We start from the raw sequence: 15,443 nt of genomic DNA on the forward strand, positions 1-15,443 counted from the left end.
ACTAAGACCTGGGCAAGCCAGGGCTACATGATGAGACACTGTCTCTCAGATTTTTTTTTCTTTCTTTCTTTCTTTCTTTCTTTCTTTCTTTCTTTCTTTCTTTCTTTCTTTCTTTCTTTCTTTCTTTCTTTCTTCTTTCTCTCTCTCTCTCTCTCTCTCTCTCTCTCTCTCTCTCTCTCTCTCTCTCTTTCTTTCTTTCTTTCTTTTTTTTTTTTTTTTTCGAGACAGGGTTTTGAGACAGTTTTGGTGCCTGTTCTGGAGCTCGCTCTGTAGACCAGGGAGATCACAGAAATCCTCCTGGCTCTGTCTCCCGAGTGCTGGGATTGAAGGCGTACGCCACCACCACCCGGCTCAGATTTCAAAACAAAACAAAATTTAATAGTATAGAGTGTTTCTCTTTTGTCAGCCTGCTTGTTATTTGCTTGTAGAGATGGGGTCTCATGAATTTAAACTCCTGATCCTCATGCCTCTCTCCCAGGATTTCAGGCATACTACCATAACTAGCTTTTGCTTTTGTTTTAGAATAAAACTGCTCAGGCTGTTCTGTAATTCTTTGCTCTAGTGCTCTTCCTCCCTGAGCCTTCAGAGTAGCTGAGACTAGACGCTTACCACTACCCCGGCTTACTATGGAGCTTCTCGTCCTTAAAGAGTTTACGATCTAAGGGAGCCAGTTTGGGTTTGGATTTATGTGCCGTTGTTGGCAATATAACCCTGAACAAGTGGCCTAGCTACCTGGAACCTATTTCCTCATCTGTAAGATGAACATGACTTCTCTGCCTCACATAGTATGTAATAAGTCACTTGAAATAACTTATGCAAAATTCTTGTTTGGTATTTTGTTTTTCGAGACAGGGTTTCTCTGTGTGATCCTGGCTGTCCTGGAACTCACTCTAGACCAGTCTGGCCTCAAATTCAGATCCACCTGCCTTTGCCTCCTGAGTGCTGGGACTAAGCGTGGGTGCCACCACACCCAGGCTAAAGTTCTTGATATAATGCTGTACAGAAACCCCTCTGAATAACAAGAGTCAGTTTGAAAGGACTAGAGAGATGGCTCAGTGACTGATCTTCCAAAGGACCCAGGTTCAATAACCACACCCACATGGTGGCTCACAACCAAGTCTTAGGCTCCAGGGATTAGATTATATTCCTAAAGATAGCCCCCAAGGTCCATTCCCTTATTTGGCCTCTGACTCATTCCTGAAACAAAACACCAAGGTTCAACAATCAAAATTCATTATTTGGCTAACATGTCCAATCAGAAGTTACCAACTCACCCTAGCCCAGATGCCCCCATTTTCTCCTTAAAATCCACCCCAGCAAAAAAAAAAACACCTGCTGTTACTGCTGCTTGCTTTCTGCCTTTGCCCAATCCAGAGGCAGCTTCCCCTACTGATTGCCCCTCTGGGGTACTAGATCTCCTTTTTGCTGAGAATTTGGTGTCTGGGTGTGTCCTATACAAGGCTGCCCTCCTTTACGGGCTACCCTCTTCTGGCCTCCAAAGCATTAGGCACAAAAGTAGTGCACATATATACATGCAGTCAAAACACCTGAACATACAAAAAAAAATTTTTTTAAATTTTTCTAGATCTTGAATCCTCACCTGTCAAATAGGTATACTGTAGTGGAACTGATACGATCATGAATCAGAACAGCTACCTACATGAGACCCTATCCATATTTCCTTATAGGAGGTGTGTGCTGGTCATCGGCCCCTCAAATGAGTCTAGCCACCATTCCCACTACCACCCCCAACCACAGCCGTTTGTAATCTTGTCCCAGCTCCATGTAGTCTTGGGCACTGCTAGAATGTACAGGTGAAAAGCTGACTGGAGTTAACTGGAAAGATGCAGCTTTCTCCAGCTGCCACTTGAGCCAGGGTGCAGCTTTGTGGTGATGCAACTGCCCAAGAGTCACTCACACCCCTGTTACAGAGACAAATAAAAACAATAAATACAGCCTGGTAGTGGGGGTGCACACCTTTAATCCCAACACTCAGGATGCAGAGGCAGGAGGATCTCTGTGACTTCAAGGCAGGACAACCAGAGCTTCACAGAAACCCTGTCTTGGGGGTTGGGGGGAGGTCAGAACAAAAAACAAATTCTTGATTCACCAAGCTGGATTTTGGACTTAGATAGAATCATTTTGATTTGTCAGTCCGGGCATTTCTGTGTCTCTCCTGGATATATTTATATTTTAAGGATATTGTTGTATGGTTAATGAACTAAAAATGTAAGAAACATCTGGTAACTATTAAACAATTTTTAAAGATTTTTTTTTTTAATTTTTTAGGTTTTTTGAGACAGGGTTTCCTGGTATAGCCCTGGCTGTCCTGGAACTCACCCTGGCTGTCCTGGAACTCACTCTGTAGACCAGGCTGGCCTGAAACTCAGAGATCTGCCTGTGTCTGCCTCCCGAGTGCTGGGATTAAGGGCATGCACCATCGCTGACCATCTTGTTTTTATTATTTTCAAATTATATGTATATGAACATGCCTGTGTGTATATATATATGTGTGTGTATATATATATGTGTGTGTATATATATATGTGTGTGTGTATATATATACACACAAATGCAGGTGTCCTCAGAGTCTAGAAGAGAACCTCAGATACCCTGAAGTTGGAATTACAGGTGGTTGTGAGACACATGACATTTGGGCTGGGGAGATGACTCGGCGGTTAAGAGCTCTTGCCACTCTTCCAGAGGACCCGGGTTCAATTCCCAGCACCCACATGGCAGTTCACAAATGTCTGTTACTCCAGTTCCAGGGAATGTGACATCCTCACACAGACATATATATAGGCAAAAAACTCCAATGTCAGCCCGGCAGATGACTGTGCACACCTTTAATCCCAGCACTTGGGAGGCAGAGGCAGGAGAATCTCTGTGAGTTCAAGGACAGCCTGGTCTACATAGAGTTTCATGATAGGCTCCAAAAGGAGAAACCCTGTCTCAAAAAAAAAGAAAGAAAGCCAATGTACATTTAAAGAGAGAGAGGTGCATGACATTTATATACAAGTTCTTTGGGGGTAGAGTGGCTCAGTGGTTAAAAGCACTCACTGCTCTTGGAGAGGACTAGGGTTCAATTCCCAGCATCCACACATGGCAGCTCCCAATTTAATTCCAGTTCCAGGGGACCTTATACCCACTTCAGGCCTCCTTGGGGCAGAAAACAAAACAACAAAATGTTGTCTGGAGTGATGATTCACTGATTAAGAACACTTGGTGCTCTTTCAGAAACCCAGGTTCAGTTCCTAGCACCTACATGGCAACTCACAATGTCTAACTCCAGTTCCAGGCTCTTCTGGTCTCTGCAGACACCAGGCATGCACAGTGCACATGGTGTACAAACATTCATGCAAGCAAAAGACTCAAACACATAAAATAGACTCTGTTATTGGTATTTAGTCGAGAAGGAATGGAAAATTCAGAGGAATGCTGCAAGCCCATGTCTAATTTTTTGAAACCGTTTTGCTTTGTTGTTACAGTTACTATGTGAATGGGGGAACATGCTTGACACAATGCAAGCGTGGAGGCCAGAGGACAACTTCGGAGAGCAGGCGCTCCTTCCATCCCCGAGACTGAGACCCTAACAGGGATGGAACTCAGGTTGTTGATGTCAAGCACTATTATCATCAGCCTCCATCTTTTTAGATGTTTGCAGCGGTAAAAGTAAGTCCGGGAAAGGGGCTGGGCATGTCTCATCCCATAATCCCAGCACTGTGGAAGCAGAAGGATCACATTTCAAAACAATCCTGGGGGGGCTGGAGAGATGGCTCAGAGGTTAAGAACACTGGCTGCTCTTCCAGAGGTCCTGAGTTCAATTCCCAGCAACCACATGGTGGCTCACAACCATCTGTAATGAGATCTGGTGCCCTCTTCTGGCCTGCAGACATACATGCAGGCAGAACACTGCATACCTAATAAATAAATAAATCTTTAAAAAAAAAAAAAAAAAAAAAAAAAAAAAAAAACAATCCTGGGACACTTAAAGCTTCAAAAACAAATAAAGTCCTCAGAACGGGCTTCCTACAGCATAAGTGCTGACAGAAATACAGATGGCACAATGGTTGCCTAGAATGAATGAGGCCCAGGGTTTGACTCCTAGAACCACCACCATCACCAGCAAAAAAAAGAAACAACTGTTTGTTACTATAATCCCAGGTCACATAGGCGTAGTGTCAGAACTACTCTCAGGATCATTACCTCCCCACCTACCATCCTGTATTTTTCAGAAATGGAAAGATGGGGACCACTGAAGAAGCTACCTAGTTTCTTTTATAGGTTGGGTTTTACTATGCAGCCCTGGCTGACCCGGAACTCATATGTAGACCAAGCTGGCCTAGAACAGAGATCCGCGTGCCTCTGCCTCCAAAGTGCTGGGATTAAAGGCGTGCGCCACCATGCCCTGCACCATCTAGTTTCTTAATGCATTGCTCAAGCACACTGTGCGCCCTGCTTCTGAAATAGCACTCAAAGACCTTTCATATGGCCCATTTCCATTCTTGCACTTATTCACACATGGTAGTTAAAGCTCCAGGGCTTTATTACAAAAGAAGCTGACTGCTAGAGACGGCCCTCTCCAGTCTTTGCCTGTGTCCTCTTCCCTCCCAATATATAGCTCCAGGGGAGGTCAGTGGGTCATGAAGGAAGGAGTGTCTGAAAGAGTGAAATATGGTAGTTATGTTCTCCAAAGTCCTCCAAATTCTTCTGGCTGCTGTTGAGACTCTTCTAATAAAAGAAGTAGAGACTTTAGCTCTCATCTCCAAGATCCTCCATGTCTACATCCTGAGGAGCTTTTATCTTCTTTCGTCGTTTGGGCTGTGGCTCACTCGTCCTGGTTGACTTGGAAGGGGCTTCCACTGAACAAAGGGAAAGAAAAGAGGCAGCGTTATAAGAACCCAGGTAAAATCCAGACTCCCTTCATGGGACCTTTGTGCCCTAGACATACCTTCCATGGCTGCTTTTTCTTTTTGGGCAAGGCGAATTTGCTGCAGGAGTTTCCTGCGCTTCTTCCCAGATAGCGTGATGTTGGCACGTGCACTGGACCTGAAGGACGGATAGGAACAAAGATACCCAGGTTAATCTGAACAAACCTAAGCCACAAAAGTGATCCTATAGGCCGGGCGGTGGTGGCACACGCCTTTAATCCCAGCACTCGGGAGGCAGAGCCAGGCGGATCTCTATGAGTTCGAGGCCAGCCTGGGCTACAGAGTGAGTTCCAGGACAGGCACAAAGCTACACAGAGAAACCCTGTCTCGAAAAACGAGAGAAAAAAAAAAAAGTGATCCTACCTACAAAAAAGATATGTCTCATAGAACTTGAATTTGTATCCAAAATTCTTTGTGTACCTTTGAGAAAATTATACTAATTGTTTGCACTTATGTGTGCACTTTTATTTCAAAAATCTAAGTTCATGTAGCTAACCATTGGAAGGGTGGAAGAGTCGACAATCTTCCTTAGTAGAATTGAACCCAAAAAACCCTGTGAGCAACAGTATTGTGAGAGGCTGGTGGTGTGGGAACTACCATAACAGTCAACTAGTTCCTGCTTAAACGTGAGAGAAAAGAGAGCAAAAAAATCGGAAAAGTCTGAGCTGCTCTGAAGCTTGGTAGGAAGGAAGTAGGAACGACCACTCGGAGGGGGCTAGTACCGTACTCACGCCCGCTTCTTGAGATGGTGCCTCGTAGTCAGCCCTTCGTCTATAACGGCCCCGACCACCTGGCGCTTCCGTCGCCGATCCCTGCTCAGCACCCTCCGGCGCTTGAACAACTTCTTCTTCAGCTCCTGAAGGAGAAAAAGACACGCATCAGAGTAAGGTTATACACGCCCACTCGGGATCCCCGCACCCGGCTACCCCAGACACCACTGATCCTGTCCCGGGAGAGGAAAACGCTCCGGGCAGCCTGGGGAAGCAAAAGCGCAGCTCCCAGAGTCACCGTCCGTGGACGATTGATCTTTCCTCCCGGAGGTCCCATAGCTGAACTCGGAGATTCACACGTGGGACCGCACTTCCGTTCCGATCGCAGGTTTGGCCAAGAGCAAAAGGCTCCGCCCCCGGCACCCGAGGACCAATCGCTGCTCGGGGGGAGGCTCCAGGCCTATATAAACGAGTTACGCGCACGTACGTGTCTTTCGAAGGATCGTATTCGCGTGAGTCTCTTTAAATTGTGGGTATTTGGGTGCTGCTGGGGTCTAGGCCTGACCTTGTAGACCCTCCTTTTCTTGGCGGGGATCGGGCGTACCATCCTGCTCCCCGTTATGTACGGAGGCAGAAGGAAAGGGCTCCGGCCCTCTCGGCGTTATGTCTTCGGTGCCTGCGGCCTCCCGTTCGCCGGTTCTATCCTCAGACGCCGGGACACCACTCCCTACGCAGAAATGTAGCCAGACCCGGCAGTCCCCTCTATGCGATAGTCACGCTCTTTTATTTTGATTTCAGGTCGTGGATGACGCCCCGGGAGTGATAGTTAATGTTTTCCTTCGCGGTTTATTGTTGAACCAATAAAGTCAGTGAACGCTAAAAGCCCCGTGTGCGCTTCCTTTTTTTCCCCGAGACTCGGAACTTGTTTATGTTGGGAGTGCGCGTGACAGTTAACTGAAGATTCTCTGGTCGATCTTGTGGGGACCTCGGATGGGAGTCTTTCGGGGTTGGGGGGAATCTTAAACCAGTAGTTCATCCTATGGTAAAAGGCCCATCGTAATCATAGAACCGACCTGGGGTAACACGTTCTTCCTCCCCTGGCCAGTAGTCTGGCCGACTGAAGGTTCTGAGATTGACTTCACTCACAGCAATGCTTAGGCAGGGACACTTTTTAAACTGCTGTAGGAGGCAGACTGTCCACTGTGGGTATTGGATGTGAGCTATGAGGTCTCAAGCCTGCACAGGCCTCCTATTAACCCTGCGGATGTCCTAGAGCTGGACTTGGTTCCTGTGGCGGAGCCCATATGAATAGCTTTATGCAAGGAGGCCATGGCCAAACATACTGCCTCCTGCCTTCACTTTTTTTTTTTTTTTGGTGGGGTGGGGAGTCGGTGAGACAAAGGTTTCTCTGAAATCCAGGCTGGCCTCCAACTCAGAGATCTGCCTGCCCCTCCAAGTGCTAGGATTAAAGACATCCACCGCCACCACCTGGCCTGTCTTCATTTTTTAAAGACATACCCAGAATCTGGGAGCCCTAGCATCCTCGGGTTTCCCAGGTGTTCGGGAATACTGTTGTCAAGGTTTGTTTGCCTGAGGATCCTAGGACACTAGGTTACCCTGATGTTGAACTCATCTGCTTGGAGTAAAAATTCAATGGCTGGACTGAGTGTAGGAGTTAGGCCTTTTAAGGGCATTATCTACTGTGCTTATTAAATTTTCTCAAAGACATTTTCTTAACCCTACCATTTTCTGTTGGGCAAGGAGAGTTTTGCAATATGAATAGCTGGAAGTTGAGAAGGAATAACAGGGTTACGCAATTTGTGCCCTAGTTAAAAATCTGGAGCGTGAGGGTGATACTGGTTTGTACATGTATTGGGGCAGATACATTATCCAACTGCTGCACTAAATTGTCCTGTGGCAAAACGGCTTTGAAAACAGTAACAAATGAAATGGGGGAGAAAGAACAATACTCACCCTCAAAGGTACTGGGAGGTGGGAAATGGGAAAATTCCACAAATCTGGTTCTGTAGATGCAGGACCCTGTTGGGTCCCAAAGAGGACAGGGGTTGGGAGTTTCTTGACCCTCTGTATCCTCAGGAATCCAGGAGTCATCCTCTTCTTGTTCGTGCCCCCAGCCAAGTCCAGGGTTAAATGTTCTTAAAGGAGATGTGGGGTCCTGTGGTATCCAAGCCCAACCTGGGAAAAGAGTTAGCTTATGACATCTTGATATGTTAAAGATTTAGCATGTGCATGAGGTCAGAAGAGGAATTTTCAAGCCTTAGAACTAGAGTTACATATGGTTGTGAACTACCACATGAGTTCTGGGAACCAAACCTAGGTCATCCGCAAAAGTAGAACTACTGAGCCAAGTCTCCAGCCTCATTATTTTTCTGTGTATGAGACAGAGTTTTTCTCTACCTTTAACCCTAGTACTGAGGTGGTGGAAGTAGTCAGATATCTATGAGATCCAGGCCCAGCTTGCTTGTGAGGACAGGGGTCAGGGTGGTAATTTGTGTGTCCGTATTTGTATTCAATTGTTGAGTACAGGTGTGGAGGCCAGAGATCAATATCAGGCATCTATCTTCAGTGGCTTTTCACTTTATAGTCAGGGTGTCTCTGAACCGAGAGCTTTGCAGCTAGTCTAGCTAGGTAGCTTGCTCCAGGGTTCTCAGCCTCTAGAGTGCGCTGTGACTGCAGGTGGGCTACTGTGCCCAGCTGGTATTTATATGGATATTGGGGATCTGAACTCAAGTCCTCATGCAGAGCAAGTGCTACCCACGGAGTCACTCTCCAGCACAGTTAACTCATTTATAGAGGGAAATTATCTCCCTATTGAGTTCTGAAAAATCATAAGGTAAAAATATTTAGCACAGTGATTTGTGCACAATGCTCAAAAGAAAGCAACCCCAAAATCTTATAACAACATATAGCCATCCATCTAAAATTACCTCTAGATAGTTAGACATGGGTAATATTATCATCTACCCTCCCCAGTAATGAACCATGTATTTTAAAATATTAAAAGTCCAGATTACCACTAGACAATTAAGCAAGGCCCAGGCCAAACAAGATAAATAATGACTCCTGTAGTCAGAAAGCAAAAGAACAAAACAAAAAATGCAGATTAAAGCGTGGGTGCAGCTCAGTGACAGATCAACTGCCTAACATGCAAAAGGCCTTGGTTTTGGGAGCTGGTGAGATAGCTTAGCCAGCAAAAGACCAACCAGGGCAAGTCTGACAGTGTTTAATCGCTAAGACCCACATAGTTGTCTTCTGTCCTCCACAGGTATGCAGGGGACACGTGCATACACTACCCCTGAAATACACCTTCACACACACTTTTTTTTTTGGATTTTTGAGACTGTTTCTCTGTGTAAACTTGGCTGTCCTGAAACTGTCTCTGTAGACTTTTTTTTTATTTTGTTTTGGATTTTTGAGACAGTTTCTCTGTGTAGCCCTGGCTGTCCTGGAACTGTCTCTGTAGACCAGGCTGGTCTCTAAATCACAGAGATCCTTCTGCCTCCTGAGTGCTGGGATTAAAGGTGTGCACAGGGTCTCAATGTGTTGTTCTGGCTGTTCTGGAACTCTGTGTGGTTGGGGCTGGCCTCACAGAGATCTGCCTGCCCCTGCCTCTTCAATGCTAGAATTAAAGATGTATGCCACCACTGCCCAGCAATACACACACATTTAAAAAAAAAAAAAAAATGGGCCTGGAGAGATGGCTCAGAGGTTAAGAGCATTGGCTGCTCTTCCAGAGGTCCTGAGTTCAATTCCCAGCAACCACATGGTGGCTCACAACCATCTATAATGAGATCTGGTGCCTAAAATAAAAAAAAAAAAAAAAAAAAAAAATGCCCTGGGTTCTATCCCAACAGTACAAACAAAGGAAATCAAAATCAAGCAAACAAACAGTAGAAAGAGTGATGCTCTGCCTGTAAGAAAACTGGCTGTTGGCCGGGCGGTGGTGGTGCTCTCGCCTTTAACCCCAGCCCTCGGGAGGCAGAGCCAGGCGGATCTCTGTGAGTTTGAGGCCAGCCAGGTCTACAGAGCCAGATCCAGGACAGGCTCCAAAACTACACAGAGAAACCCTGTCTCAACCAGAAAAAGAGAACACTGGCCCCTTGAGTTTAGTCTCTAGAACCCACAAGGTGAAATGAGAGAACTGGCGCCCATCGGTTGTCCTCTGACCTACATCCACACTACAGTGCAGGTGCACCACACTCACAAATACAAGTAAATAAATGCTGCTGGTGGTGGTGGGTCTGTTATTATTTTGGAGATCCATTCTCATTATGTAGACCTGGCTAGCCTGTAACTCACAGAAATCTGACTGCCTCCGCCTCTGCCTCCAAGTGCCTGAATTAAAGGCAGGAGCCACCACACCTAGCTATGCCTAAATTTGTTTGTTTTTTGTTTTTCGAGACAGGGTTTCTCTGTGTAGCCCTGGCTGTCTTGGATCTGGCTCTGTAGACCAGGCTGTCCTTGAACTCACAGAGATCCTCCTGGCTCTGCCTCCCGAGTGCTGGGATTAAAGGCGGGCGCCACCACCGCCCGGCTGCCTAAATTTTATTAAGGACATCACTCATTACAAGATCAGAACAGCCCTCTAAACCAGGCAGGGTATAAAGCCTGGGGCTCAGGCTTTTAATAATCTCAGGTACTCAGAGGCTGAAGCAAAAGGATTACCATGTGTTCAAGGCCAGCCTGGGTTACACAGTGAACTCCAGGTCAGTCTGAGTTGCAAAGTGAGACTGTCTCAAATTAATTAATTAAAAATAAAAAGGACTGGTGATACAACTCAGCAGCAAAGTACCTCTCTAGGTTCATTCTTCAGTGTCTAAATAAAGGAACGAGCAAACAAGCCAGGCATGGTGCTACAGGCTTGTAATCCCCCAATTTGGGAGGCTGGAGCCGGGAGACCTTCAGTTGGAGGCCAGTTTGAACTATAGAGTGAGACTTCTTTGAAAAACAGAAACACAAAACACCAAAGCTGTCCTCTAATGTCCATCAATGGTATCAACTGTCTAGACTCTCACCTACTTACCATGTGTGTGTGTGTGTGTGTGTGTGTGTGTGTGTGTTACTGGGGATGAAACCCAGGGTCCTGTGCATGCTAGTATACATTTTAGCCCTAAGCTGCACCACACCACGCTTCCTATTTCTAACGTTCCTGGACACCTACTGTGGGTCTAGAATGTCTAGTTGACAATGACCTGAATGAATAAGCCACCACCCTCACCTGGCTCTTCACTTTGGTCATGGAAGAAAGCTTCTGCTTCCTCTTCTTCACCATCAGTGAGCAGCAGCAACTCCTCATGTGGCCACTGGTTGTCCTCCTGGTCTTCCTCATTCCCCTCTGAGGCCTCTACCACAATAGAGGGCAGGCGGGACTTCTGAGACACCTGCATAAGTACAGCAGGGGTGTTGGGCCCAATTCGAGGATGAGCCAGTCCCAGGACCAGTAGTACTCACCTGAGCATCCTGGTGACCTTCACATCTGCCAATCTCTTCTCTGTTCTTTGAGAGAGGATTCATCAACCGGGGACTTTCTGGATGCCATGAAGAGTCTTGGCTATCTCCAGACCGAGGTCCATCCGTGCTACTCCCTGGCACAAGGGCCATGATAGTGACTCTAAGAGTGCAGAGTGGTTGGATTCCAGGTCAAGCACCCCTGCGCAGTGCCCCACACAGACTATGCTTTAATCTTCTTTGGAGAGGGCTCCTTAATCACTGCTGAGGAAAGAACGCTGACATGCTGGGAGATTATGGGCCTTCCAAGGGAGGGGAGAAGCCAAAGAGGAGAGGCAGGAGCTTTATTCTGTTTACTCCCTGAGACACTAGGGATAGCAGTCAAGGTAGGAAACAAGGGCATCTGGATTAAAGCCCTATAAATAAAGAGCTGTGATGGTAGATTTCCTAACTCCTTGTTTACTGGTTTTCTCAAGTGGGCTTATTTATTTGTATGTTATTTAATGAATGTTTATGGGGCTTTTGCTATTTGACAGGAACCCTTTTTATTTATTTACCTTAAATGTATTTATTTTATAGGTATGGGTGTTTTGCCTGCAGGTATGTCTACTGCCAGAAGAGGGCATTGGATCTCTTAGGACAGGAGTTCCAGGACATGCTCCCACAGAGAAACCCTGTCTCTGAGAAACAACAAAAAAAAAAAAAGCACAGGCAGGCAAAACTCTGGGACCTCAAGGCTAGCCTGGTCTACCCAGCAAGTTCCAGGTCAATCAGGACTACAAAGTGAAATCCTAGAAGTCCTTTCTTTTTTTCTTAAATTTTATATGCATTGGTATTTTGTCCACATTCAGGTCCACGTGAGGGTGTTGGATCCCCAGGAACTGTAATTAGACAGTTGTGAGCTGCCATATGGGTGCTAGGAATTAAATCTGAGTCCTCTGGAAGAGCAGCCAGTGTTCTTAACCACTGAGTCATCTCTCTAGTCCTAGAAGTCTTTTCTTAAAAAAAAAAAAAAAAAAAAAAAAAAGGAAGGAAGGAAGGAATGAACTAAGTAAGCACATACATATACTTAGCTTTTCTGACACTCTCGTTTCAATCCTCAAAACCTGAGAGGGAAAAAAATCTATTTCCTATTCTGTCCACTTGGCTTTGAATTTCTGTTTGTGCTATCCTCTATCTGCTTTATTTGTTTGTTTTGAAACAAGGTCTACCAACAAAGCCTTGACTGGCCCCAACTCAGACTCTCCCAGATTCACCTTCCTTAAGTTCTGAGATTTCAGGTGTTAGCCATTACATTGTGTACTTAAAATACTGAGAACAGCCCTGTATGGATCTGAGACTTGCAGGGGTTGAAAACTGGCAGTGGTTTTTGTTTTTAATTAAAATTTTTATTTTAATTAATTAATTAGTTTATTTATTTCGGTTTTTGGAGACAGGGTTTCTTTGTGTAGCCCTGGCTGTCCTGGACCTCACTCTGTAGAACAGGCTGGCTTTGAACTCAGAGGGCCATCTTGGTATTAAAGGCATGCGCTACCACCACCCAGCGAAAACTGGCAATTGAAAAATCTACAGCAATCATGCACTCTTTGATGGCAATGGACCTTGGATCTAACTTTATTTTTTCATTATTTTATGTGTATGAATGTTTTGCTTGCATGTGTCTGTGCACCACAGTGCGTGTCTGGTGCTCATGTAGGCCAGTAGAGGGTGTCAATATCCCGTGGAACTGGTGTTGTGAGCCGCTATGAGAGTGCTGGGTATTGAAGCCAGGTCGACTGAGCCATCTCTCCAGCCGGCTCCAGCATTTAACATGCTCAATGTCCTTTGCTCAGTTACTAAGCCTCATGTTGGGTGAGGTGGTAGCGGCAGGCGGCTTCCTTGTGAGTTCGAAGCCAGCGGTGTACATAACGAGTTCCAAGTCGGCTAGTGGTGCATAGTGAGACCCGTTTTTTGCTTTTGTTTTGTTTTTCGGGACAAGGTTTCTCTGTGTAGCCCTGGCTGTCCTGGAACTCGCTCTGTAGACCAGTCTGGTCTCAAACTCAAAGATACGAATGTCTCTGCCTCCGGAGTGCTGGCATTATAAGCCTGCGCCACCACTGCCCGGCTTTCGTTGTTTTTTAAAATCTATGCTTTTCAAGAGTCAAGAGTCTAAACGTTTCTAGGGACCAGCCCCTCTCTAGCCCAGCAGTTGCTCTATGGTTTTCAGTTCCGCCCCGCCCCGCCCCGCCCCCCCCCCCCCCCCCCCCCCGGTCGCTCTAGCCCGCACAAGGAGCGGTGAGACGTCCTGGCTCCGTTCTAGGCTGCGGGAGGATGCGGAGGGCGCCTCGTTGGTAATATGGTGGGCCATGGATAAGGTTCGTAAAACACTGGTGGCGGTTGCCGTGCTAGGCACGGGTGCTGGCGTGGGCTCTACTCTGTTTGCTCTTGTGGTCCCAGGAGAACTACAGAAGCAGGCAATGCTGCAGGTAGAAACACCCGGGCTCCCCGAGGTGGGTGTGCGTGGGGAGAGGTCCTGTCTTCGGGCCTGGGCTGCAAACATCCTTCTTGCCCATAGGAGATGCCGGAACGGGACCCGCAGCGCAGGAACGAAGCTCTCAGGACCAAGGAACTAGTGATGGCTACCCTGAAGAAAGCGGCGGCCACGGAGGAGAACGTGGCCTGGAGGAAGAACTGGACAGTTAGCGGAGACAGCAGGTCAGCGTGACACAAGAGCTTGCCTGTGGGCGCCGGGACCTTGGAGACGTGGAGGCACGATTCAGGATCACACACTCTACCAGGCACAGGGAGCTGCAGTCCGTGAGCGCGTTAACGTGCACATCACGTGACAGGGCCGAGACCGGGGTCGGATTGTAGAACCAGAGGATCTAAATAAATAATCCAGTTCATCCGTTAAATTGACTTCGCAGCGGGATATCTAATACCTAGAGAGCTGTGAGGGTCCGCACCGTGGGCACGGAAGACCAGGGTAGCTGATTGCCACTTCTCCTGGAGAGTTCTATAGGTTTTCTGACTATTCAAAACAGGTCACATGATCAAAGTTTGTTTCTGCAACTGGCGGTAAGACTTTTCTAAAGTCTGTTTTTGTGTGTCTGTATTGTGTGAATGAAAAGTGAAAGTTTGGGCGCGCCGTGTATATGGAAGTCACAGAACAGCCTTCGGAAAACCAGTTCTGTACTTCCACACTGTCCGGCTTGTTGGCCAAATGCTTTCACCACCGAGCCATCTTACATACCCTAACTTTTTTTGAGACAAGGTCTCATATATCCCAGGCTAGTCTGAAATCCGATATGTATTCTACTCTCAATTGCTGTTGTTACAGTAGTGAGACCCCATGCCCAGCTTCAAGCCATATTCTTCAAATCAGAGCAGTCCTGTGCCTCCTCAGTGCTTGGATTAAAGGTATGTGCCAGCACCGCCAGGCCTGGTTAAAGTCTGTTTAAGAGAAGCTGACTTGGTGCTAGAACAGCTGTGTCATCCAGATTACTCTCAAGCGTAGCATGGTGACATACACCTATGATACCAGCACCCACGAGAGTAAGAAGATAGCAATTTCAAGACAAGCCTGGGCTAATACACAGTGAGACCACCTCAAAAGAAGAAGAAATTTGATCTAACAACTACATGACATTTAAAACCTCTCTGAGCTGAGTGTGTCTTTGTAGCCCAGGCTGGCTTTAAACTTCAGGCAGTCATCCCATCTCAGCTTCTCAAACACTAGGATTATAGGCTTGTGCCACTACTCCTAGCCTCAGTTGTTCTATAACTTGTAATTTTCAGACAGTTGCAACTGAAAAAATGTTAGGGGGCTGGAGATAGAACTCACTTGATTGAACGTTCAGCTAACATACAGAAAACTGCAGGTCTGATGCCCCAGAACATACAAATGGTGTACTGGTAATGCCAGCACTGGGGAAGTATAGCAGACGACCACAGCATGGTGGCATACACATTTAATCCTAGAACTTGGGAGGCAGAGGCTTGGTCTACATAGCGAGTTCCAGCACAAACAGGGCTGAGGGCTGAGACCCTGTCTTGAAAAACCAGTAAGAAAGAGAGAGAGAGAGAGAGAGAGAGAGAAGTTCAAGGTAGTATTTCACTGCATAGCAGGTCCAAAGTCAGTTTGGGATACATGAGTTTGTCTCAAAAAACTTTATATTAGTTATTATTAGTTCATGTGGTAGAAACCCAGAGGTGAGTACTGGTGTTTGTTCTAGCTGCTGAATATGGTCAGCTCATACTTAACTCTGTATGTGTTTAAGGCATGGTCTCTAACTTTGGCTGGCCTGGAACGCAGAGATCTGCCTGCCTCTGCTTCCTGTGTGCTAGGATTACT

At 46.5% G+C, this 15,443-nt stretch overlaps 2 protein-coding genes, 1 long non-coding RNA gene and 1 other non-coding gene across 5 annotated transcripts; 3 read left to right on the forward strand and 1 right to left on the reverse strand.

The window, feature by feature from the left end:
* Positions 1-3,566: 3,566 nt before the first annotated feature.
* On the forward strand, positions 3,567-6,521 carry LOC128124920 (uncharacterized). The gene is made up of 2 exons (XR_008223052.1): positions 3,567-3,672; positions 6,030-6,521. It is a non-coding gene; the product is annotated as an uncharacterized LOC128124920 (long non-coding RNA).
* Positions 4,529-11,752, reverse strand: Lbhd1 (LBH domain containing 1). Of its 2 annotated transcripts, none has more exons than XM_052761736.1 (6): positions 11,114-11,752; positions 10,881-11,043; positions 7,616-7,837; positions 5,654-5,787; positions 4,952-5,049; positions 4,529-4,862 (listed from the first exon to the last, which is right to left on the reverse strand). In XM_052761736.1, the coding sequence occupies exons 1-6, from the start codon at positions 11,261-11,263 to the stop codon at positions 4,829-4,831; spliced, it is 801 nt and encodes a 266-aa protein (XP_052617696.1). In that variant the 5' UTR covers positions 11,264-11,752; the 3' UTR covers positions 4,529-4,828. The 2 variants fall into 2 exon arrangements, with proteins under 2 accessions (XP_052617696.1, XP_052617697.1); XM_052761737.1 differs by having other exon boundaries at positions 5,663-5,787; positions 11,114-11,596.
* Positions 6,216-6,364, forward strand: LOC128095827 (small nucleolar RNA SNORA57). Its single transcript, XR_008213426.1, has one exon. It is a non-coding gene; the product is annotated as a small nucleolar RNA SNORA57 (small nucleolar RNA).
* Positions 11,753-13,368: 1,616 nt separating the features above from the next.
* LOC128125389 (ubiquinol-cytochrome-c reductase complex assembly factor 3) lies at positions 13,369-14,004 on the forward strand. The gene is made up of 2 exons (XM_052762768.1): positions 13,369-13,575; positions 13,665-14,004. The coding sequence occupies exons 1-2, from the start codon at positions 13,456-13,458 to the stop codon at positions 13,812-13,814; spliced, it is 270 nt and encodes an 89-aa protein (XP_052618728.1). The 5' UTR covers positions 13,369-13,455; the 3' UTR covers positions 13,815-14,004.
* Positions 14,005-15,443: the final 1,439 nt, after the last annotated feature.

The sequence above is a fragment of the Peromyscus californicus genome, unplaced genomic scaffold (assembly GCF_007827085.1).
Source record: "Peromyscus californicus insignis strain IS unplaced genomic scaffold, ASM782708v3 Scaffold_4__1_contigs__length_199733344, whole genome shotgun sequence".
NCBI classification, from domain to species: Eukaryota; Metazoa; Chordata; class Mammalia; order Rodentia; family Cricetidae; genus Peromyscus; species Peromyscus californicus.